Source organism: Protopterus annectens, chromosome 6.part0 (assembly GCF_019279795.1).
Source record: "Protopterus annectens isolate FY-2018-M chromosome 6.part0, PAN1.0, whole genome shotgun sequence".
NCBI lineage: Eukaryota > Metazoa > Chordata > Ceratodontiformes > Protopteridae > Protopterus > Protopterus annectens.
Window position 1 is genome coordinate 316,870,483 of NC_056737.1, and position 23,456 is coordinate 316,893,938.

The following is a 23,456-nucleotide window of genomic DNA, read 5'->3' on the forward strand; positions in this document are numbered from 1 at the left end:
AATTGAGAGACCACACATGAGTCAGGACAATGCATCTGCTCAGTTTGTCTGCAATCACACTGGAGTTCCCTGGAATGTGCATTGCTATTAGAAAGCTGTTGGAGGTGACTGCTCATTGCCAAACTCTTAGGGCTTCCAGACATAAGAGGGTAGGATCTGGTTCCCCCCTGTTTGTTGATGTACCAGACTACTGACATGTTGTATGACTGAATAGCAAATGTCCCTGAAGGAAGGGCAGATTGGAATGCTTGCAATGCTAACAGCACTGCCCTCCGTTCTAGGACACTGATATGCAAATTGGCCTCTGGAGGGGACCAAGTGCCTTGGGCGGTCTTTACCTAAAAATATCCCCCCCTGCCCAATCAGGGTTGCATCCATGGTGACTACGGCCTTGGGCTGAAAGGGGTGACAACATAATTTCTCTTCTGGCTTCATCCACCAATAACCAACCGATGCAAGCAGGATTTATATGTGGATTGGGTGGGACATAGGGTGAGTTAAGAGAGACCACTGTGATGCCAGGAGCCAATGAAGCAGCTTCACATGGTACCTCGCCAGAGGAACTAGGGTGATAGCTGCTGCCATGGACCCAAGAAGCTGTAAGGCTAGATAAGCTGGAACTTTGTCTTGAAAGAATATCACCTAAAGTTGCGACCTCAACTTTACTAAGCTGTGGAGACAAAGAGCAGCCATGGAGAATTTTGTGCTTAGTCTTACTCCGATTAATTCTATGTCTTGTGTGGGGGATAGTTTTGATTTTTCCTTGTTTACTGAGATGCCCAAGGACCCTGTAAGCTTTAGAACTGAGTCTAAGGCAGAAAGGAGTAGATGCCTGGTGGGGGTGGTGAGGAGCCAGTCTAAGTATGGAAAACACATGGAATCCCTGTAGCCTTAAGTGAGCTGCTACCACTGCCATGTATTTGGAGAACACCTTGGGGGCTGTGGCGAGACCAAAGGGCAGTGCTCAAAATTAGTAATGACTGTCTCCTAGCTGGAAACGGTGGTATCTTCTAGAGCACTTGTTCATTTTTATGTGATAAGATCTAAAGAGCACATCCAATCCTCTTTCTCCCAAAATGGAAGGATAGACTGAACCATGACCATCTTTGCCTGTTGAACAAATTTGTTCAGTACACCGAGGTCTAGGATTGGCCTCCAGTCCAGTCTTTTTTTGGCACTAAAAAGAATCTTGAGTAAAATCCGGATCTTATTTGGTCTGGTGGGACTATTTGGATGACTCTTTTTTGAAGCAGCTTTTGGATTACCAGAGCTGTACATCCCCTCTGACTGGGTGGAACAGCAGGGATTCACCTTTGTGGTCTGGGATAAAGATTGAAGGGGATAAGGTAACCTCTGGTAATTACTGTCTGCACCCAAGAATCTGACGTTGTGTACCAGGCTGAAAGATGCAGAAAGAATCTTCCCCCAACTGCTTCCAGAGGTAAGCAATAGGGCCGCTGCTCAGGAGCATTGGTAGGGTTGTCCAGAGAAGGAATCCCTGGAACCCTGGTTGCGCGGGCCCCTCTGACATAGGAGGGACGTCTTCCTGAAGAGCTCCCACCTCTGCCCCAGGAGGAATACTCACCACGTGTCCCAAAAAAAGCCCTTGGGACTTTCTGAACCACATCTTTCCACTCCTCTGATTCTTGGAGTAAGATCGTCGAGGAGTGGAAAAACGCATGTACGCAGCAGAAAGGGTCTATCTGTCCTTCTCACACCTGGCTAATGTGTGTCTGACTTTTAGGTCAAACAATGCAGTAGCTCAACCAAAGCATTGATAAAGGAAGACTTGAAAGGGTCCGTGAACTCAAATAAGCACATCCAGGTGTGGCACTGAATGGCAACGCCTCTACCTGCTGCTCTGGCTGTCCCTTCGGCTGAATGTGCAATAAGCCTTATGGAAAAGTTAGAGATAGATTTTAGGGTGGCAAGCTGGGAAGCAACCTTATCATGTACCTCATCAGACACTGTTCCTGTCAAGGTCTCTGAAAGCTCAGTTATCAGATCCCTTTGAAGTAGTGTGAAATCTGCCAAAAAATTCAATGACTGTATGGCAAAAGTCATTGAAGCATAGATCCGCTTTCCGAATCTGTCCATCGTCCGAGACTCTCGGTTTGGAGGATGGACAGCTGGACTCTCCTCAGGGAATTCCTTTTTTGTGACAGCCGCCACCACCATAGCATCTACTGCTAAACGTTTTGACCAGTGAGGTTAGTCCATGGGCGCAAAGAGAATTTTGTCCGGTCTCCGGGGGATTGGTTCTATAGTGTCAGAAGCCTTCCACACACGCTGCAAGATGAGTATGACTCATTCATTGGCAGGTGGGTCAAGAAGGTTGGGCACAAAAAACCTGCAAGAAGACAGATTCCTCGGAGGAAGGGTTTGCGGACTTCCAATCGCCCTCTGTTTTAAGATTTCCATGACATGTCTGAAGAAGACATCTTCAGGGGGTGACCGTGGGGACCCTCCTCTACATCGTAACCTGCATCCTCAGTGACAGATTCTTCTGGCGAATCTATGTGCTTCCTCTTGCATGATCTCTTACAGGGTGGCTCCTCAGAAGGGAGATCTGAGGAGGACTCCAAAGAGAGGGTACCCTGCAGCAGGGTGCCTGCTACTAGTGCCCGCTCCAGCAGAATGTGACAGCTACGAGTCAGAGGATACATAGATGTGACAGTCCATTGGGGATGGTGCCAACTGCAAGCCTGCTGAGGCAAGAGCTCTCTCCATAATCTGGAAAGCAGGCCCGCCTGAAGAGGGATGGGAGCCTAGAACCGAGAAAGACAACCTCAGAACCGGGGTCACACCCTGCTCTGACAAACCCACTTCCAGAACAGGAGCTGCGACAGGACTTGCAACTGCCAAAGCACCAAAAATCATAGAAAAAATTTGAGCGATTCAGGGATCCCGGAGCCAGCAGCCAAGTCACAGTCCCATGGGTGGGATGGCTCCAATGGAGCCATCGACCACAGAATCAATTCTGGAACCAAAGTGAGGTCCACCATCGGCACCAGGAATGTCGAAGTCTCCAAGCCCTGTGGAGAGGCTGAAGGAGAAAGATAAGTGGGAGTTCTGGGAGAGTAACATTCGGCTCCAGAAGGGAGAGAGGTCCTAGATGGGGCAGGAAGACCGCTGGCCACCAAGAGCTGATCCACTAATCTGGGTACATCAAGCTCTGAAAGGCTTCTGGTGGAACAGACGGATAAACCCTGAGGGCAATTTTGGCCTTTCAATGAATGGACTCAATTGCTGACCCAAGAAGGAGTCAAGAGATGGGGAGTACCTAATCCTGGGTATAGACTCAACCTTGGGCACCATGATCGGTTAACCAATAATTTGTTTTGCTGGGGGGGGGGGGGTTAATTGGTATACCTGGGGAAACTACTGATGCTGAGAGGGTCATATGTACTGATGGAAGGGTCGGTACCGAGGTGACTTTTGCCAGTTTAATAGTCATTGGCACAGTGGGGGATGTTACAGACGCTGGAACAGTAGTGGGTGTCGATTTTGGTATCTTAGGCCTCAGTTCAGAGGAAAGAGTCGGGACCTGGCTCTTAGTCGATTTAGACTCTTGAGTTTTAGGAGATGCTGGAATGGAGTGGATCCATTTCTTTGATTCTTTTTTAGGAGACTTAGACGTCTCCACCTCAGACACAGCCTTGCTGAATGGGCATTTTAAACAGCCCCTTGAGGATAAGCTTGTTGCTCCACTCTGCAAGGATTCAAGCGCTGAAACCCTTGCAGACTTCACATGGTTGAATTTCTAAATGTGGCATCCCCAAACAATACACACAAAATGCCCATACGAATTGGGCATCTTTCTGCCACATTCCTCTCACTGCTTGAAATTAGAAGTTATGTACTCACCATAACGTTCCATCTGAGTAGGTGTATTCATTTGTCTGCAACCTGTGGGTTATGGATCCGATATCGGATCCGAACCGGCATGGTTTTCCAGCCATGGATCCAAGCTCTCAGCTCCTCCCCTCACCCATAATGCCCTGCTCTACCCTCATGACCTCAGATCGAGTTTGCCAAAGCAAGAATACCCTAAAAAGGGTAACAAGGAATATGCAGGAAACTGAAAGGCCAGGGGGATAGGAGGGCGGGATGGTTGCAGACAAATGAATACACCTACTCAGATGGAACGTTATGGTGAGTACATAACTTCTAAATCTGAAGTAGGATATTCATTTGTCTGCAACCTGTGGGACAGAGTCCCCAGCTACCTGAATCTTGGGCGGCCATCATGGAAGGATATTCCGGAGCACCGCGGAGCCAAAGGATGCTCTACACTAGATGCAAGATCCAACTTATAGTGAGAAATAAATGTATGAGATGAAGCCCACGTGGCTGCTGCACAAATATCATCTAGAGGAATCCTAGCCTTGAAGGCTGCCGAGGTAGATACTGACCGGGTTGAATGGGCATGAACACCCCGGTGCGGGCCTTCCTGACGCTTGATAAGCCAATAAAATGCACTGTGAAATCCAGCGGGACAGAGAAACTTTAGAAATTGGCTTGCCCAAATTGAATTTTGCAAAGGAAATAAACAGCTGGTCGGATTGCCTATGACCAGCTGTCCTGTTGAGATAAAATCTAAGTTGCCTGTGAACATCTAGTGAGTGTAGCTTATATTCACCTTTGTTTTCATACTTAGGGAAGAAAACAGGTAGGTTAATGGATTGATTGATGTTTGCTTCAGAAGCGATTTTAGGAAGGAAGGACGGGTTGGTCCTGAGGGAGACACGGTCCGGATGAAATACCAAGTAAGGAGGTTTAGCTGATAAAGCTTGAAGTTCAGAAACTCTCTTGGCTGATGTAATGGCTACCAAAAGGCTGTCTTGTAGGACAAGAATTTGAGATCCACCGTGGCAGCGGGCTCGAAGGGGAGCGGTCAAGGCCTGTAGAACCAAAGAAAGGTCCCAAGGAGGAACTGCTTGCTTTATAGGGGCCTGAGAAGGAAAGTACCTTTAAGAAATGTTTTGCACAATTTGGCTGACATAAGAGGATTAGACTCTTGACCAATGTGATAGTGAGAAATTGCCGCCAGTTGAACTTTGACTGTGGAACTGCTGGCACCATCATTAAAGAGAGAGGTTAGAAAATCAAGCACTACAGGGAGAGGAACCGTGAAGGGATTTAGGCCTTGCCGCTCCGCCCACACAGAGAAAGCGTTTCCATTTGCTTGATAAACCTTTCTAGTGGATGGTTTATGAGCCGGCAGCAAAATACCCTTTGCGGGTGAAAAAATCCGGGAGTCCTTATCAAGAGTGGAACTGGAGCAGCCAAGCGGTCAGCTTCAGGTTGTCCAGGTTCGGAGGAGGAATGCAGGATGGATGGGATATCAGATCCGGAATGGGATCTAGAATCCAAGGAGGATTCACCGAGTGAGACCTTAGAAAGGGGAACCAGATCTGTCGAGGCCAGAATGGAGCAATGAGAATCATTCTGCAACCCACCCGAGAGGCTTTCTGAAGAACTTGCAGCATCAGAGGCAAGGGTGGATAGGCATACAGAAGACCGGGTGGCCAAGCATGCACCAGAGCGTCTCTTGGGGTACCTCCGGGAGGAGGTATTAGAGCGAAAAAACTGTCGCACTTGGTGTTTGAGGGAGAAGCAAAGAGATCGCATGAAGGTGTTCCCCACCGTGCGAATATGCGTTCCGCTACTTGACAATTGAGAGACCACTCGTAAGGGGTCAGAATGGTGCGACTGAGCTTGTCCGCTAGGATGTTGGACCGACCCGGAATGTGCGTTGCTATGAGAAAGCGATTGGTGGAGATTGCCCATTCCCAAACTCTCATGGCCTCTCGACAAAGAGGGTATGACCTTGTTCCCCCTTGCTTGTTGATGTACCAGACAACAGACATATTGTCCGATTGAATCGCAATTGTTCCCAAGGGAAGAAAGTCCTGAAGTGCTAGCAACGCTAAGAGCACTGCTCTCATCTCTAGAACATTGATATGCAGTAAGGTCTCTGAATCGTTCCACGTGCCTTGGACTGTCCGGCCCGCAAAGTGCCCCCCCCACCCGAGGCGGGAGGCGTCCGTGGTCACCGTGGCGAGAGGGGGAGAAGCACAAAATGGGCGACCCTCGTGGAGATCCGGGGAGTGGAGGCACCACAAGAGGGACCGCTTGCAAGCCTTGCTGATCGCTATGGGATGATGCATGGGGACAGCAAGCTATGACCACTGTACTAAGGCCGTCCACTGTAGAATGCATATTGAGCCTGGCAAGAGGAAGAAGTGCTATAGCCAAGCCATGGACCCTAGAGCCCTCAGGACCAACTCCGCTGGAACAGAACTTGAATGGAGAATGGCCCGCACCTGGAGCTGCAGATTTAGAACTCTGTCCGCAGTGAGGAAGGCTCGTAAACTCCTTGTGTCTAGTCTGGCCCCTATGAAATCTAAGAGCTGTGTGGGCCAGGTTGGACTTGTTTGTATTTATTGTGATGCCCAGAAATGGAGCAAGATGGAGAAAGGAGTCTCGCCAAGAGAAGTAGATGCCTTGTTGGGGCGGTAAGGAGCCAGTCGTCCAGGTAGGGAAAGACCTGCACCCCTGAAGCCTCAGGTGGGCCGCTACCACTGCTAGTACTTTGGTAAACACCCTGGGGGCTGTGGTGAGACCAAAGGGAAGGACCCGAACTGGTAGTGACTGGCTCCCAGCCGGACCCGGAGAGACCTCCTCGGGCGCCTCTCCCCCAGGATGTGGTAGTACGCGTCCTTGAGATCTATCGAGCACATCCAGTGATCTTCTCCCAGAAGGGGAGAATAGATTGCAGAGTGACCATTCGAATTTTTCTTTGGGGACTGCCAGATTCAAGAGAGAGAGGTCTAGGATTGGTCTTAGTTCCCCCGTCTTTTTTGGCACTAAAAAGAATCTGGAGTAGAACCCTGATCCGATCTGGTCTGGGGGAACGGGCTGGATGGCTCTTTTCTTTAGCAGATGGCCAATTTCTGCCAAAGCGGCCTCCCTTTGACCGGGTGGTACGTCTGGGAGGGACTTCATCTTTGGAAGGTGAAGGAAAGGAATGCGATATCCCTGGATATGATTTGGAGAACCCAGCGGTCCGATGTTATGGACTCCCATGCCGCTAGGTGCCCAACGTCCCCGACTGCCTCCAGAGTAGAGCAGTCGGGCAACCTCAGGGTTGCTGCGGGCCGTTCAGAGAAAGGTTCCCTGGACCCGAAGTTTCTGGGAGCCCCTCTGCCTCTAGGGCGGCGTCCTCCCTGTCCTCCTCTGCCACGGAAGGACTGGTTGTCCGGAGCAGGCTGGGACTGCTGCGACTTCCGGAACCACATCTTCTTCTGACCCTTTTGGTTCCTAGAATAGGGCCTCTGGGGTGCAGAGAAGCGGATTCTGACGGCAGACAGCGTCTTCCCGTCCTTCTCGCTCTGGGTCAACGTCTCGCGAACTGTCTTGCCAAACAGAGCAGAACCATCAAAGGCGTTCGCAAGCGACGCCTTGAAGGGCTCAGAAAAATCGCAGTGACGGAGCCAGGCCTGACGTCTAGTGACCAGTCCTGTCCCCGCAGCTCTAGCGGCGCCCTCCGTAGCATGGGAGAGTAGCCGCATAGAAGTATTTGTGACTGACCTAAGAGTGGCCATTTTGGTGGAGTGCAGAACTCTGTCCTCCTCCGAAATGGACTCAGTGGTGGATGCAGCGTACTCCTTAATAAGGTCTCGCTGCATCCGAATAACATGTGCCAAATAGTTCAGCGCCCTTACCGAGAAGGTCGCCGAACTGAACATCCGCTTCCCCAAGCGGTCCATCATCCGAGACTCCTTGCTCGGTGGGTGGACTGAGGGACTCTCCTGAGCCAGTTCCCTCTTTGTGGCGCCGCCATCAACATGGCATCTACAGGAGGGCCCTTACTCCAATGGGTCCTGGCGGAGGCGGGCCTAAGGATCCTAGCATGTGTTTTGGGAATTGGCTCCGCGGTGTCCGGTTCCTTCCACGCCCTGGTGGTAATAAGGTCCACCAGGGGTCGGCAGGGGACACCCAAGAGGTAGACGGGCCCGTTTGAATGCCTCCAAGAACACGGACTCGTCCGAGGAAGACTTGGGGCAGACCACCCCCTAATCGGAGCATTTCCATGATGTCTCCAAGGAGACATCCTCGGGGTGACCGTGGGGAGCCTTCCCCTTCCTCCAAGTCCGTGTCTTCAGTGAGAGACTCGGGAGTCAATGTGCCTCCTTTTGCGTATGCTTGCGAGGGGCTTCCTCTGGGGGCTGTCAGAGGAGTCCTCAGCAGCAATTTGCTCCATGGGAGCAACTTGGGGCACAGAAAGCGGGCTGTCCCAGGGGCCGGATGGTGGAAGCCTGGCCCAGTGCAGAGGGAGCGGGACGGAGCGAAGCAAGTGCCGGGGTCCGGAGACCCTCAACAGAGCCCTCTCCACTACATCAAAAGCCGAAGGGAGCCGACCTCGACCAAAGGATCCGACAATTGGCTCCCCTCGGATCCGAAGAGTGGATCGAGCCGGCGCCAAGCACTCGGATCCGAAGGGACAGTGCGCTCCGACACAGACGGCGCCGAAGGAGCACTGATCCCCGGATCCGGCTCGGATCCAGGCTCCGAGATCGGGTCCGGCACTTTTCGAGGGCAGGGTCGGATCCGGTACCAAGTACTATCGGCTCCGACCTCCCCGCCGGCTGCTCGGCTCCAGTTGCTCCGAACCCGGATAGCGGGTCGGAGAAGGAGCAATAGGCTTAAAAGGGTGTTGAGCTCCCCGAGGGGAGGCAAGAGCACTCCCATCTGCATCTGGGCCTGGATGAACCTTCTCATCATCCGGTCCAGATCAGCATCCGAAGGCTATGGGTAGATCTCGGCGAGGCTACCGAGGTAGGCCTGGAATGCCTCCTCGATAGCCTCGACGGAGATCGGGTCTCCTCCTCCTCAGGACCCGGTGAGAAGCACACAGGGGACCGGAGCCGAGAAGGAGGAGACCGAACCGACGGAGCCGGGAGAAGCCGCTTGGCTGGCGGGGCCGAAACAGAGGTCTCGGCCCGCCGCTTGTGGTGCTTCTCCCTCCGGTCCTTTTTAGATGCATCCCTCTCCTCTCCAGAAGCGGGAGTTTGAGTCCCAGGAGCAGGAGGGGGTGCCACAGGGGAAACAACTGCAGCCGCAGGAGTCCCCGAAGGAGCGGAGGTCGGAGCCGAGTCCGGCGGTAAAAGACCCGCCAAGACCAGCTTGGACCTCCGCTCCCTCAGTGCCCTGGGGTTGAACCCTGCACAAATGGAACAACCAGATGTGAGGTGTTCAACCCCAAGACACTAACACACGAGTGTGGCCATCAGCCGGTGAGAGCTTATGGCCACACTCGGAGCATTTTGAAAATATAGACTTAGGCTGTTCAGCCATAATCTATAAAACCTAAAGTTACAGAAAAGTAACTTAAACAACAAAAGAAAGCACACAGGCCTACACACACACTCTACGTACAGCGAGGGGAGGGAATAAAAATTATTACTGTAACTTAAAATAAACTTAAAACAGTCTATATTAACGGGAAACCTACTACTTTCACACAAAATTTGTTAAAGAAACAAAAAATTCTCTGTTTTTAAACAAGAAAATAGTCTACTTAGCTGAGAGCTATGTATCCACATCCAGTTACCAGCGCGGCAAACAAGATCTGAGGTCATGAGGGTAGAGCAGGGCATTATGGGTGAGGGGAGGAGCTGAGAGCTTGGATCCATGGCTGGAAAACCATGCCGGTTCGGATCCGATATCGGATCCATAACCCACAGGTTGCAGACAAATGAATATCCTACTTCAGATCAAGTAGTTCCTTTAAACTTCTCTACCATCTTTCAAAACATTCAAGAAGGTGTAACAGAAAAACAGAGTAAAGACTTTTTTTTTTTTAAGGATGTACCAGCAATGGTAGTTAGAAAAAAATATCTGCGAAGGGTAAAGGGAAGAAAGGGGGAGAAAAGGGAACACCAAAGATGGTATTGAAAAGATTTACCAGAGGTAAAATGGAAGGGAGGGTCCTATACCAACGATGGTAAGCCAAAAATTTTACCGACAGGTAGAAAGGGGAGAGAAATATAACTCTCACTCAAAAAAATCAGAGCAACAACCACAAAAACTAAGAAGGTAACAAGTTAAGAGCTAAGAGAGAAATGTTATTTATATATATATATATATATATATATATATATATATATATATATATATATATATATATATGGATTCACTTTATAACCTCGAAATGCTGAAATATCGAATTTCAGTATCTCGAGACTATAAAACCGAATCCACAAAACACCGACAAACAAAAACCACAAAACCACATAACCAAAAACACCACACACACTACACTAAACATACAACACAACACCCACATCACAACATAAACAAAAAAACAACACACATACACAACTCACACACATAAGCTGGGGCAAGCCCCTGCACTATGGGGCTGCACCCCACCCCCCCTACTTATATATACTAACTCCGAGATCGCACAAACACAACACGAAAGCTCACTCACACATGCACATTCTCCATTCACTCACACACACTCTAACTCCCACTCAAAACCCTTACAAAACACTCACTTACCTGACATAACACCTACATCCAAACACGGCACCGCGCACCAACAAAACACAAACCCGGACATTACATAGCGCAACTTCATAACCGCGAATTCGACATATTTTCAACATACGTCAAATTCACGATTATGAACTTTCGCTATTTTTAAGATTCGACTTTATAGCTTCAAGATACTGAAATTCGACATTTCAGTATTTCGATGTTATAAAGTGAAACTATATATATATATATATATATATATATATATATATATATATATATGAAAAAGTTAGCACTTAGCTGAGAGCACGGCTAATGCGTTCTGAATTCTACGCAGCAAACGAGATCTGAAGGAAAGTGAAGAGAGGTACTATGGGTAGCCTTGGTTTGAGAGTTTTTGGCTGGTGCGAGCTAGATATAGCGGCCAAGTTGTTTCCAAGGACAGAACCGAGACTCAACAGTCAAGAATGAATGAAGACTGACATCAGATGGTTACTTTTAAGTTAAAAAAAAAAAAAAACGATGCGTTAGAATTTAAGAGTATTCCATTGCATACATCATGTGCCTGGCTACACCCATGCAGACACTTTACTGGTATCTGCTGAAAGTTTTGAAAAGTACTGCCAAGTTATTACAAAGTCAAAAGGGCTTCAGAGTGCCAGAGTGCAGAACTGCAAAATGAGCATGTAAGTAGTTCCGTATCTACTACAATGAAGTCTATAAGTAATCTGGTGCATTTTAAGCACATAGATAATGTTGCGGAAGAGAAGACCAGTGCCTCTTCTGGTTTCCATTCATAAAGGCTTGCTTGTAAGTCACAGCTCCTATATCGACCACATGAGCAGCCACCATCGATGGAGTTTACTTGGCGGGGGGTGGGACAAAAGTAGATTACCAGGCCTTTCATATCACACTCACAAGAGTACACACCTATGGTCACTTCAGAAATTCTCAATCTGTCTACTGCATGTCTTTGGAATGTAGAAGAAAAGTGAAGGTCCAGAGAAAAACCCATGCAAACACATGGTGGACATGCAGACTCTGCAGAGAAGACACCTATGATAAGGCTCAATCCAGAAAATATCTTGCTGTGAGATGATAATGTACTCACTGGGCTGCCTGCCTATTTAAAAAATTCACATTCTGACATTCATTTAAAAAAGAAGGGAAACTAGAATCAATTTTTTTATTTTAGCTGCAAAACTGGTCAGTCCTATATTTTTTGGTTACAAAAGTGCTCAGTCTTACATTCAGTGATATTACTGATACAAACCTGCTTTCTGCCTTCTTGTTCTGCTTTTCTTCCTGAAGTTTAAACTTTTGACACCAAACTGCTTCCTGGAGGCTGTTACAAAGAAAAGCAAACCAACAAAATGTAGCTAGGAATTTGTTTTGTTCACAATATTTTAACATATACATCAGCTTTATTAAGAGTAACAGCATTACAGCACAATTTAAAAGGTACAAAATGATATACAAACCACATTTTTCTGTTGTCAAACTAGAATTGTGCAGGCAACACATCTGCCAAAATAAAATTAGGACACACCACCACATTTGTTTTGAAAAGGAAAAAAACAGCACAACATGCATTTTTAAAATACTGTCTTTAGCAAATAAAAGCCTAAATACTGCTACTAACTGAAACAACAACTATAAATATCCATTTCAGTGATGAAAGAAAGTTTATATATTTAAATACAGTCTGTGTTATCCAAGGAAGGTACTGACCTATTTTAGCCAATACATTTTTGACTAAAATGCATCTCTAAACCTATCTTTGTTCTCATTCTTCCCAGTGTAAAGCTCTATAAACTAAACTCTTCACCTTTTACAGCAATAGCATATACTATACAGTTTCAGGTACTGGGGCCTTGAAACACACACCAGATCATCACATGCAGGTGTTAATTTAGTTAGCTTTTATTGACTACTTTGAGCAGCTGTAAATCACTTTTCTTGGTGAAACGAAACACTAAATTATATTCCAAGAAATGTTTAAAAAAGGTTAATAAGCAAAACTGAGTCCCCAAAATAAAATGTTTCAAACTTAAGTCATAACATCTTAGTGCTTTACACAGGACATTCTCTAAAAAAAGTATAGTTGTCTTAAGCTGCATGGTTCTAGGAAGGAATATACATTTTGTTAAAGAGGCCTGACAACTGGAAAAATCTTGAACCTTCTTGTTATTGGAAAGCGGCTGTAAGCACATTTGAGGTCTAAAGTTAACAAAGGACTCTGATCTGTGATCAGACACAGCGCTGTTTCAAATGGTCAAAATCTTGAACTTTAGAATCTTTACAAAAAGAATGACAGAAGATCCAAAACTGCTCTCCAAAAGTGCTCTTCTTTGGAACTAGAAACATTCTGGAATAAAAGCCCTTTCCTATTTGATCTGCAGGAATATTCTCTGATATATATTGTGTAAATTAAAATGCTTTTCCCCAATATACTGTGTGTACAGTGAAAGGAAATGTGCAAGGCCAAACAGCAATTTTCAAAATAATATGCTTGCTTTGCAAGAACAGTTATGTTCAGCTTAGATATTAATAATATATAGCTGTGGGCAATACTGTAAATGAATCCTGTTATAGAAAAAAAGGAAGTTGACTTTCTTGGCTTTCAGATGCAGACAGGTCAAGTGACGCAAAGATGATGTGGAGAGACTTTTGTGAAGTCTTCAGATACAGACAGGACCAAAAAAGGGCATGAAATAACCCTGGACTTTGACACAGACAGAAACCAGAAGAACAAGTCTCAAGAACATTAAAAATAACATTGGTTGAAAAGAGTATATAAACTGGACAGTACGTTTCATTCAGGGGTGACGTCTTGGACTAAGTGTGCCTTAGTCTATTCATCTGTCTAGCTATGTTATAATAGAATTGAAATTGCTCTGACAGAATTAACTGTTTGGCAAGAATTTGTTCTGAGACAAATGAAGAATCACAGATACAGTAGTGCGGAGTTTGTCTGGTCTACATTTTGGACATTTTCTTCAGTGGTGACATTTCTTCAGTGCCCTTTCTTCAGAAAGAAAGAGATACATTCTTCAGTGGATACATTTCTTCATTCACTAACTCCTGTCTTGAACATGTGTTGTAGCACTTGAAGAAAAAAGAAGTTATGTACTCACCATAACGTTCCATCTAAGTAGGTAACTTCATTTGTCAGCAACCTGTGGGTATCGGATCCGATTCGGATCCGAGCTGGCAGCTTTCCTAGCAAAAGATCCGAGCTCCAAGCTCCTACCCATAATACCCTGCTACCTCCCTCTAGTCCTCAGATCGAGTTTGCCATAGTATCACAGAATACTACCATAACACAAGGAAAACCCACCTGAACATCCTAACCTGATGTCATCTGGGAAGTGAAACACAATGATCCTTTAATGGACGAACTACAGGTCAGGGGGACAGAGGGAGGGTTGTTTGCTGACAAATGAAGTTACCTACTCAGATGGAACTTTACGGTGAGTACATAACTTCTTTATCTGAAGTAGTTAACTTCATTTGATCAGCAACCTGTGGGACAGAGTCCCCAGCTACCAACAACTTGGGAGGTCCTTATGGAAGGATATTCCGGAGCACTGCAGAGCCAAAAGATGCCCTTCCTCTGGAAATCAGATCCAATTTATAATGTGTAATGAAAGTATGAGAGGAAGCCCAAGTAGCTGCTGAACAAATGTCATCCAAACGGACCCTCGTCCAGAAGGCCACAGAAGTAGCCACAGAACGGGTAGAATGTGCCCGAACCTGAACGGGCTCAGGTCCACCAGCTTCTGTATGCGAGAAGAATGCATTGGGAAATCCACCTAGCTAAGGTTACCTTTGTTACTGGTTTACCCAAACAGGACTTAGCAAATGAGACAAAGAGCTGTTCTGATTTTCGAAAAACAGCCGTTCTGTGTAAGTAAAATCGCAACTGTCTATGTACATCCAGGCAATGAAGTCTATACTCTCCTTTGTTGTGATAATTAGGAAAGAAGACAGGCAGGTTTGATGGATTGGTTGATGTTGGCTTCGGAAGCCACTTTAGCTACAAAGAGCCTGAAGCACCAATATCCTTCTAGCTGAGGTAATAGCAATCAGGAAGGCAGTTTTCCAAGATACATACTTTAAGTCGACCGAAGCTGCAGGCTCAAAAGGGGGACCAGTCAGAGCCTGGAGAACTAGCGTTAAATCCCATGGAGGAACTGCATCCTTAACAGGGGGGTCTCAAAAGAAAGGTACCTTTCAGGAAGGTTTTGCAGATCTTAGAGGAGGCTAGGGGGCCAAAATTGTTTCCAATGTGAAAGTGGGAAATAGCTGCCAATTGAACTTTTACAGTTGAAGAACTAGCCCCCTGATGAAAAATGTGGGATAGAAAGTCGAGGACTGCTGGAATAGGAGCCGTAAAAGGATCCAAATTCCTATGCTCCGCCCAGATAGAAAAATGCTTCCATTTACTCTTGTAGACTTTCCTGGTAGAAGGCTTATGAGCGGCCACCAGGATAGCCTTAACTCAGGATGAGATACTGGGAGTCCTAGCCATTAAGGGAACTGGATCAACCAAGCTGAGAGCTTGAGGTTGTCCAGGTCGGGGGTCTTCAATCCCACGGGGTGAGAAATCAGATCCGGAAGGGGATCTAAGATCCAGGGAGGATGCACTAAATGAGACCGTAGGCATGGGAACCAGGTTTGACGAGGCCAGAATGGGGCTATGAGGATAACTCTGCTCCCCAACTGACGAGCTTTCTGCAAGAATTTTGTCATCAACGGAAGAGGAGGATAAGCATAAAGAAGACCGGATGGCCAAGCATGAACCACAGCGTCTTTGGGGTTTTCCCCTGGTGGGGGAATTAGAGCGAAAAACTCGCTGCACTTTGCGTTCAAAGGCGATGCGAACATATCGCAGCAAGGTTGACCCCATCTGAGGAAGATCTGTTTTGCTACTAAGGGGTTCAGAGACCACTCGTAGGGTGAAAGGATAGTTCGACTCAGCTTGTCTGCTAGAATGTTTGACTGACCCGGTATGTGCGTTGCTATGATAACGCGGTTGGTGGATATCGCCAATTCCCACACTCTCATGGCCTCTCGGCAAAGTGGGTAAGATCTGGTTCCCCCTTGCTTGTTGATGTACCAGACCACTGACATGTTGTCTGTTTGAATTGCAATAGTCCCTAGAGGAAGAAGGGCATGGAGAGCCTGCATGGCTAGAAGCACCACCCTCATCTCCAGAACACTGATATGCAAAAAGGTCTCTGCGCGAGTCCACGTGCCTTGGACGGTTCTGCTCATGCAATGCCCCCCCCACCCGAGGCGAGACGCGTCCGTGGTCACTGTGACTTGGGGTGGGGACATGGAGAAAGGGCGCCCTTCCCGGAGGTGCCTGGAATGGAGCCACCAAAGTAGAGATTCCCTGCAAACCCTGCTGAGGGGAATAGGGGAAGACAAGGGATGTCGTAGGATGGACCACTGGACCTGTAAGGTCCACTGGAGAATCCTCATATTCAGACATGTGAGGGTAACAGGTTGATGGCTGCTGCCATGGACCCCACAGCCCTCAGGAGGGGCTGAGGACTCTAGAAGAGCCAAAACGTGGAGGTTTAAATTGCGGAGTCTGTCTGACGTCAGAAAGACTTTGGACTGAATTGTGTCTATCCTGGCCCCTATGAAATCCAAGATCTGAGTAGGCTGGAGGGAGGATTTCTTGTGGTTGATCGTGATCCCTAGATGGCGGGCGAGATGTAGGAAATAGTCCCTTGCTGAACATGGTAGATGCCTGGTGGGGGTGGCTAGGAGCCAGTCGTCCAGGTAAGGAAAAACCTGTATTCCCTGAAGCCTCAGGTCGGCCGCTACAAACTGCCATGACCTTGGTGAACACCCTGGGGGCTGTGGTGAGACCAAAGAGTAGGACCTTGAACTGATAATGGCTGGCTCCCAGCCAAAAGTGGAGAAACCTCCTGGATCGCCTGTCCATTAGAATGTGGTAGTACGCATCCTTGAGGTCTATGCAGCACATCCAGTTGTTCTCCTGTAAAACTGGGAGAATGGATTGAATGGTGACCATCTGGAACTTTTCTTTGGCGACTGACAGGTTTAGTGTGGACAGGTCGAGAATTGGCCGTACGTCCCCCGTCTTTTTTGGCACCAAAAAAAACCTGGAGTAAAAGCCTGATACGGATTGACCGGGGGGGGGGGTGTGCTGGATGGCTCTTTTTCTTAGTAGCTCTTTTATTTCGAAGGCTGCTACCTCCCTCTGATTGGGTGGTACATCGGGGAGGTGCCCCGACCGGGGAGGAGAACTTAGGAATGGAATTGAGTAACCTCTGGATATGATACGGAGCAACCAGTGATCTGTCGTAATGGACTCCCAATGTGCTAGATGCTCCGAGAAGCGCCCCCCCCCGACTGCCTCCAGAGAGGAGCAGTTGGGCAACCCCTCAGGGTTGCTGCGTGGGTCGATCGGAAAAGGGTTCCCTCGACCAGAAATTCTTCGGTCCCCCTCTGCCTCTGGGCCGGTGTCCACCCTGTCCTCCTCTGCCTCTGAAGGATGAGGGGTCCGGAGCGAAACGGGATTGTTGGGATTTCCGGAACCACATCTTCTGTCCCCTTTGGTTCCTGGAGAAGGACCTCTGAGGAGCCGAGAAGCGGATTCCGATGGCAGACGTTTTCCCATCCTTCTCGCTCTGGAGTAGCATATCGCGGACGATTTTGCCGAAAAGCGTAGAACTGTCAAAAGTGGCATTTGCGAAGGACGCCTTGAAGGGTTCCGCAAAGTCACAGAGACGGGGCCAGGCCTGTCGTCGTAAGACAATGCCTGCTCCACTGGCTCTAGCCGCTCCCTCCGTGGCATGGGAGAGAAGCCACATAGAGGTGTTTGTGATAGACTTAAGAGTGGCCATTCACGCCAAGAAGGTCCGTTTGTCCTCGGCCGACATGGATTCTGGGGGTGACCCAGCATACTCTTTGATCAGGTCCCGCTGGAGTCGAATCACGTGTGCCATATAGTTCAGCGACCTGACAGAGAAGGTCACTGAAGCGAACATCCGCTTTCTGAGGCGGTCCATCGTCCGAGACTCCTTGTCTGGAGGATGTACCGAGGAACTCTCCTGTGCCTTTCCGAGGAGGTCCATCGTCTGAGACTCCTTGTCTGGAGGATGTACTGAGGAACTCTCCTGTGCCAGTTCCTTCTTCCTTCTTGGTGGCAGCTGCCACCACCATGGCATCTACCGGGGCACCTTTGCTCCAAACTGTCCTGTCTGTGGGGGGGGCTGAGAATCCTGTCCAGTCTCGAGTATTGGCTTCACAGTGTCCGGCTCCTTCCATGCCCTGGTAGTTATGAGGTCCACCAGGGGATCGGTGGGAGGGGACACCCAAGAGGTAGATGGGCCTGCGTCGAACGCCTCCAGAAACACAGACTCATCCGAGGAAGGCTTTTGGGCTGACCCCCCCCCAATACGAAGCATTTCCATAATGTCTCCAAAGGAGACGTCCTCGGGGGGGGGTGTGACCTGGGGGAACCTTCCCCTTCCTCCAAGTCCGTGTCTTCTGTGAGGGACTCAGGTGAGTCCAAGTGCCTCCTCTTGCACTTTCGTTTGTGAGGGACCTCCTCTAGGGGGGCTGTCCAAGGAGGGTTAACCACAATGTCCTGTTCCTCTACGGGAACCATCTGGGACGTAGGCGCAGGCTTTCCCTGGGGCCGGATGATGGAAGACAGGCCCGTCTGAGAGGGAATGGCGGGTGGATCCGTAGCAAGAGCCTAGGGCCTCGAATCTCTCGAAAGGACCCTCTCCATGACGTCGAATGCCGAGGGTGAGCTGCTTTCCCTAGGATCCGAAAGCAGCCCCCTCGGATCCGGCATGTGGATCGGCGCCAGAGATGACCCGATCGGATCCGAAGGGACAGTGCGTTCCGACCTCAACGGAGCCGAAGGCACACTGACCCCTCCGGATTCCGACGCCCATCTCACGGCCCCGAGAGCTTGGATCCGAGAATGGATACGACAAACTCGAAGGTGCAGTCTGCGCCGAAGTAAGAAACACTGTCGGTGCCGACACCACCCCGGCTCCGAAGCTACTCGGATCTGACAGCTCCGAACCCCGACAGCGGGTTGGAGAAGGAGCAATGGGGGCAAAAAATGGGGTCGAGCTCCCCCCCGGAGGGGGGGGGGGGGCAAGAGCACTCCCATCTGCAGCTGGGCCTGAAGAAATCGACGCATCATCCGGTCCATGTCTGCGTCGGATAAACTTCTGATTGACCTGGATGAGGCTGCCATGGCTGGGCGGGAAGGCTGCCTGGACGACCTCGAAGGTGACCGGGTCTCCTCTTCCGGCTCTGGGGAGAAACGTGGAGAACGAAGCCTGGAAGGGGAAGACCCAGAGACCTTAAGGGGGGAGGCGAGCTGCTTAGACGGTGCGGCCAAGGGAACTGAAATCGGCCCGCCTCTTGTGGCAACGATGTCTGTCCCTATCATGCTCCTTGTCTTTTTTCCTGGTGTCCCTTTCCTCCTGTGCTGAAGAGGGAGTTTGAATCCCGGCCAGGGGAGCGGGAACGATCGGTGGAGCAGCCGCAGCTGGCACCACAGAGGGGGAGGAGGACGAAGCCGAATCAGGGAGAAAAAGGCCCACAAGAACTAGCTTAGTCCGCCTATCCCTCAAAGCCCTGGGGTTAAAGGCTGCACAGATAGTGCAGCCTGACGAAAGATGGTCCACACCCAGGCAAATAACGTACAGAGTGTGGCCATCCGCTGGGGACAGCTTATGGCCAAACTCGGAGCATTTAGAAAAAATTGCTTTTGGGCCTTCAGACATTTTGAAAAGAACAGGCCCACACGCACACACCTTCACACACAGACAGAAGGGGGGAGAGAAATTAAAATCTACACTAAACTAACACGAAAAACTACCCAAAAAGATTAAGGGAGAAAAGGGTACCACACACACACTAATTTTACAGAGATTTTTAAGGGCTTTGTCCAAATTTAGATGAAACAAACCAAGAACCAAAATAAAAATGTAGAAAAATCCATTACCAAAGCAGTAGGAACAAACAGGTAGGAACAAACAGATAGGTCAATACCACACCAATTTTTTTCCAAAAATGTAACAACAAAACTGAGCACTTTAGTCAGAGTGTAACATAGACTTCTTCAGAATCTACTTGAATCACTGTTTTTACACAATTTAAATACCCTACCACAATCTCTTATGACTTCTAAACAACCGATGATTTAAAAACTTCCTGATTATAAAACACTAACTTTTAAAACTAATAAAAACACATGAAAAAATATTCGTGTATATGCAACTTGTTACCTAACACATCCTAATGTTAAGAAAATTTAAGAAACTTAAACAATAGTGAATTACTATTAAAAAAATATTTAGCGTCTTGCACCTTATAATAGTTTAGCCTTAATATGCCTATGATCGAAATGTGCTCATTAAAACCTGGAGAAACACAAGCATTAAGTTTCAACTGCCATATAGTTTCCTTCTAATCTATCAAATCTGTCCAAGGTCCACCCCTCCCATTCTTTGGCACAATATCAATACCAAAAAAAAGCAAATTTATGATCAGAATATACTTCTACACGCTTATACAAGAAGTTTTTAGTGTTATTATTTTTTACATCCTGAATATGTTCATAAATATGCTCTTTGAACCTATGTTGGGTCTTTCCAACATAAAAACAAGTACAATTTAAACATTTGGCCAGGTATATAATTCCTATTGAATTATAGGTACAGTGGAAAGATATATATATATATATATATATATATATATATATATATATATATATATATATATATGTACATACACACACACACACATATATATATATGTATATATATATATATATATATAACTTGTTCGTTTAATACCACTGTGTCCTTTTCAGGATAAAAGTACACTGGCTGCAAAATCCACACCTAACTGTGCCATTTCTTTTACTTATTACAATGTGGGAACATTCTCCCATTTCCAGAAACTTTTCCTAGATCTCCCAATTCTGTATACTATTTGCGGTTTATTCCCCAGGACATGTGCCATACCCCCAAAACATGAAAAAATATTTCAATTCTTTTTAAGAATATCCAGAATAAACCCAAATATGCCTGACCAATGTACAAGACTAAAAACATTTTAACTACTTGTATCTCACTATCGCTATCCATATAACATTTCCTCAGATTTTATATTAACTTTTTAGTCTCCTCCCACATATCCTTAGCGGCCACACCAGTATCATTTTTAATCCATAGTCTGAAATACTTCATTTTATCATGTCCCCATAAACATGGATATTCCTGAACCAGTTCATATGTGGATACATAATTTACTGCTATTGCTTTTGCTTCATTCATTTTGTATCCTAAAAAGGTTTGAAACTGTCTCAATATATTCCACAACACTGTAATGTCTCTTTCTGGTTTTGTCAGGCATAAAATAATTGTCATCTGCAAACAAAGCCAGCTTTTTTTTTTGACTACCATACAAATTATATCCTTGAATTTCTGAGTCCCTTATTTTCTTGGCCAATGGTTCTAAATACAATGCAAATAAAGGGGAGAGAGGATATCCCTGCCTGGTTTATCTGCTCAAGCAGAGATTATCAGAGAGAGCCCTGCCCATTTAATCTTCACCTCCAATCCTTCATATATCTCCCCAATCAGCCTCATAATTTTATCAAGGAATGCAAATGCTTCCATTGCTCTGCTCATAAACTCCCAGCTACTCTGTCAAACACTTTCTCTGCATCAAGACCCACCAGTAACAGTGGTATTTTCTTACATTTTGTTTCCCTCTGGATCTTCAGTGTTCTGTTTATGTTGTCAAATGTTTGCTTCTCCTCCATAAAACCACATTGATCCTTATTAATTTCGGCATCACTTTTGCCATTCTTTTAGCCATTATAGACAAACACTTTACAATCATGATTTAGTATTGAAATGGGCCTGTATGAAGCTGTATCTGATGGATGTTTATCCTTGTTAGGTAGTATAGCTACTACCGCTTTCCTCCAGGATGTTGGTACTTCTCCTCGTGTTAAAATACTGTTAAACAAAAACTTCCAGATCATCATTTTTTTTCCCTCCTAGCTTCCACAGGAATACCATCTAATCATGGGGACTTTCCTGTAGATTTTTATCTCATCTCCTCCTATCCTGTTAGTAATTGAGCATCCTCTCTCTCTAGCCTTGGCATACTTAATTCTTCCATAAGTATTTCCATTTGTACCTTTTCTTGATTTCCATATTTTTCTGCTTTATACAGACTTTCATAGAATTTCCAAAATAATTCTAATACTTCTACAGGATCCCTAGTTTTCTTCATTGTAACAGTCTCCCTAAGCTTGGTGACGGCCCTTTTTCCTGTTCACTGAATCATTGTGCTACGAGTTTTTGTGCTCTGGGTTATTATCAAAAAGCAGTTGCTTAATAGCAATCTTTCTAAACTCATGCATATTATTTATGTAGTCCTTTATTTTCTGTTTATCATTTTTTAGTTGCTCCTCTAGTATATGGGGCTTCTTGTTCCAAAAATTCGTAATACCTGCCCAGTTCAGGGAAGCATTTCCCTATAACCCAAGCAAATGCATCCTTTAGTCCAGAGAAAAAGTCTCAGAAAAAGGAAAAATTCTACTTGTACAGATTCAATCTCACTATCTAAAGAATCAGTCTTGGGATAGGGAACTCTCAGATGACATAACTTGTCTCTGTCAACATCAGAATCATCTGGAAAAAATAAACTCATCCTTTGGAGTAAAGGAATAAGAAATAACAGGTGGCACCTGACGCCCAGGATTGATAGTCTGCAGGAAACTCCTGGCTAAGGTAAGATCCATTTTACACAACGGAAATAATTATTTATTATCTTATTAGAATGATTAACTTTTTTCTTTTTCCTAGGTACATCCTTAAAGAAAAACTGAGAAGGGAAAGGCACAACCAAGAGGTCTCCTTCCTTGGCCATCCTGAGAGGGGGGGGTGTCTCCAGGACCTAAAAATCATGGTTTTCCCCTGCCCACTTGAGACACCAACAGTTGAACAGAACACGTCTGACTGCCCCCTCCAGTCAACAGTAGATGACAAGGCTACATCAGAGGGATTCAAGGAAACCAGTAAGTGGTCTGAGTAAACAGCAGCAGTTACTGCAGAGTCACTTACCATCTTGCTGAGGCATTCAGTCCATAATGAAGGCAAGGGTTTGTGTTTTAACATGTTTTTTTCTTTTGGAAGAAGGAACAGCAGGAGCAAGTTGTATATCCAAGATGTAACCAAGTAGCATGCCAGATTGCTGGAAAGATGCATTAGACTGGGTCGGTCAGAAGGTAGGCTGTTACTTAGTTTACCGCCAACACACAACCTTTCACAAAACTTCAATTTCCCAACAGAACATTATCCAAGTAACTCCTGTCACAAAGAGACACTTTAATCCTTAGGCTTGCCACCCCTTCGTTTTTTTTCCGGACTATCAGGAAATCAAACGGATTCTCCGGTAGTCCGGAAAACACTGTACAAACTCCGGTATTCTGTTTCAAAAAGGAAACAGACTATCGGAGTTTGTAAATCGGCTGATTTACTATGCTTTTCTTACAGAAAAGCATAGCAAATCAGCCAAAAGCAGGCGGCGGGAGCGAAAAAAAGAGGGCGTTCCCGTGGATCGGCTGATTTACTATGCTTTTCTTACAGAAAAGCATAGCAAATCAGCCAAAAGCAGGCGGCGGAAACGGAAAAAGAGGGCGTTCCCGTTGAGTGATGCTGTCGTGACATCACAAAATGGGCGGTATGTTGGCGGGAGAGGGGGAGGGGCGGGCGGGGTTACTGGTGACGTGAGGGGCGTGGCGTGGCTCCGGTTTTAGCCGTGAACGAAGGTGGCAACCCTATTAATCCTCAAAGTAAATTTCCCGTAAAAAAGAA

At 46.8% G+C, this 23,456-nt stretch overlaps 1 protein-coding gene across 2 annotated transcripts in view; it reads right to left on the reverse strand.

The window, feature by feature from the left end:
- Nucleotides 1–23,456, reverse strand: part of ZFYVE26 (zinc finger FYVE-type containing 26) — a 3,506,023-nt gene that overhangs the window by 2,339,348 nt on the left and 1,143,219 nt on the right. For both annotated transcript variants that reach the window (XM_044074068.1, XM_044074069.1), the window contains one exon: nt 11,822–11,893. In XM_044074068.1, the coding sequence (XP_043930003.1) occupies nt 11,822–11,893 (72 nt within the window). The remainder of the gene's footprint in view (nt 1–11,821; nt 11,894–23,456) is intronic.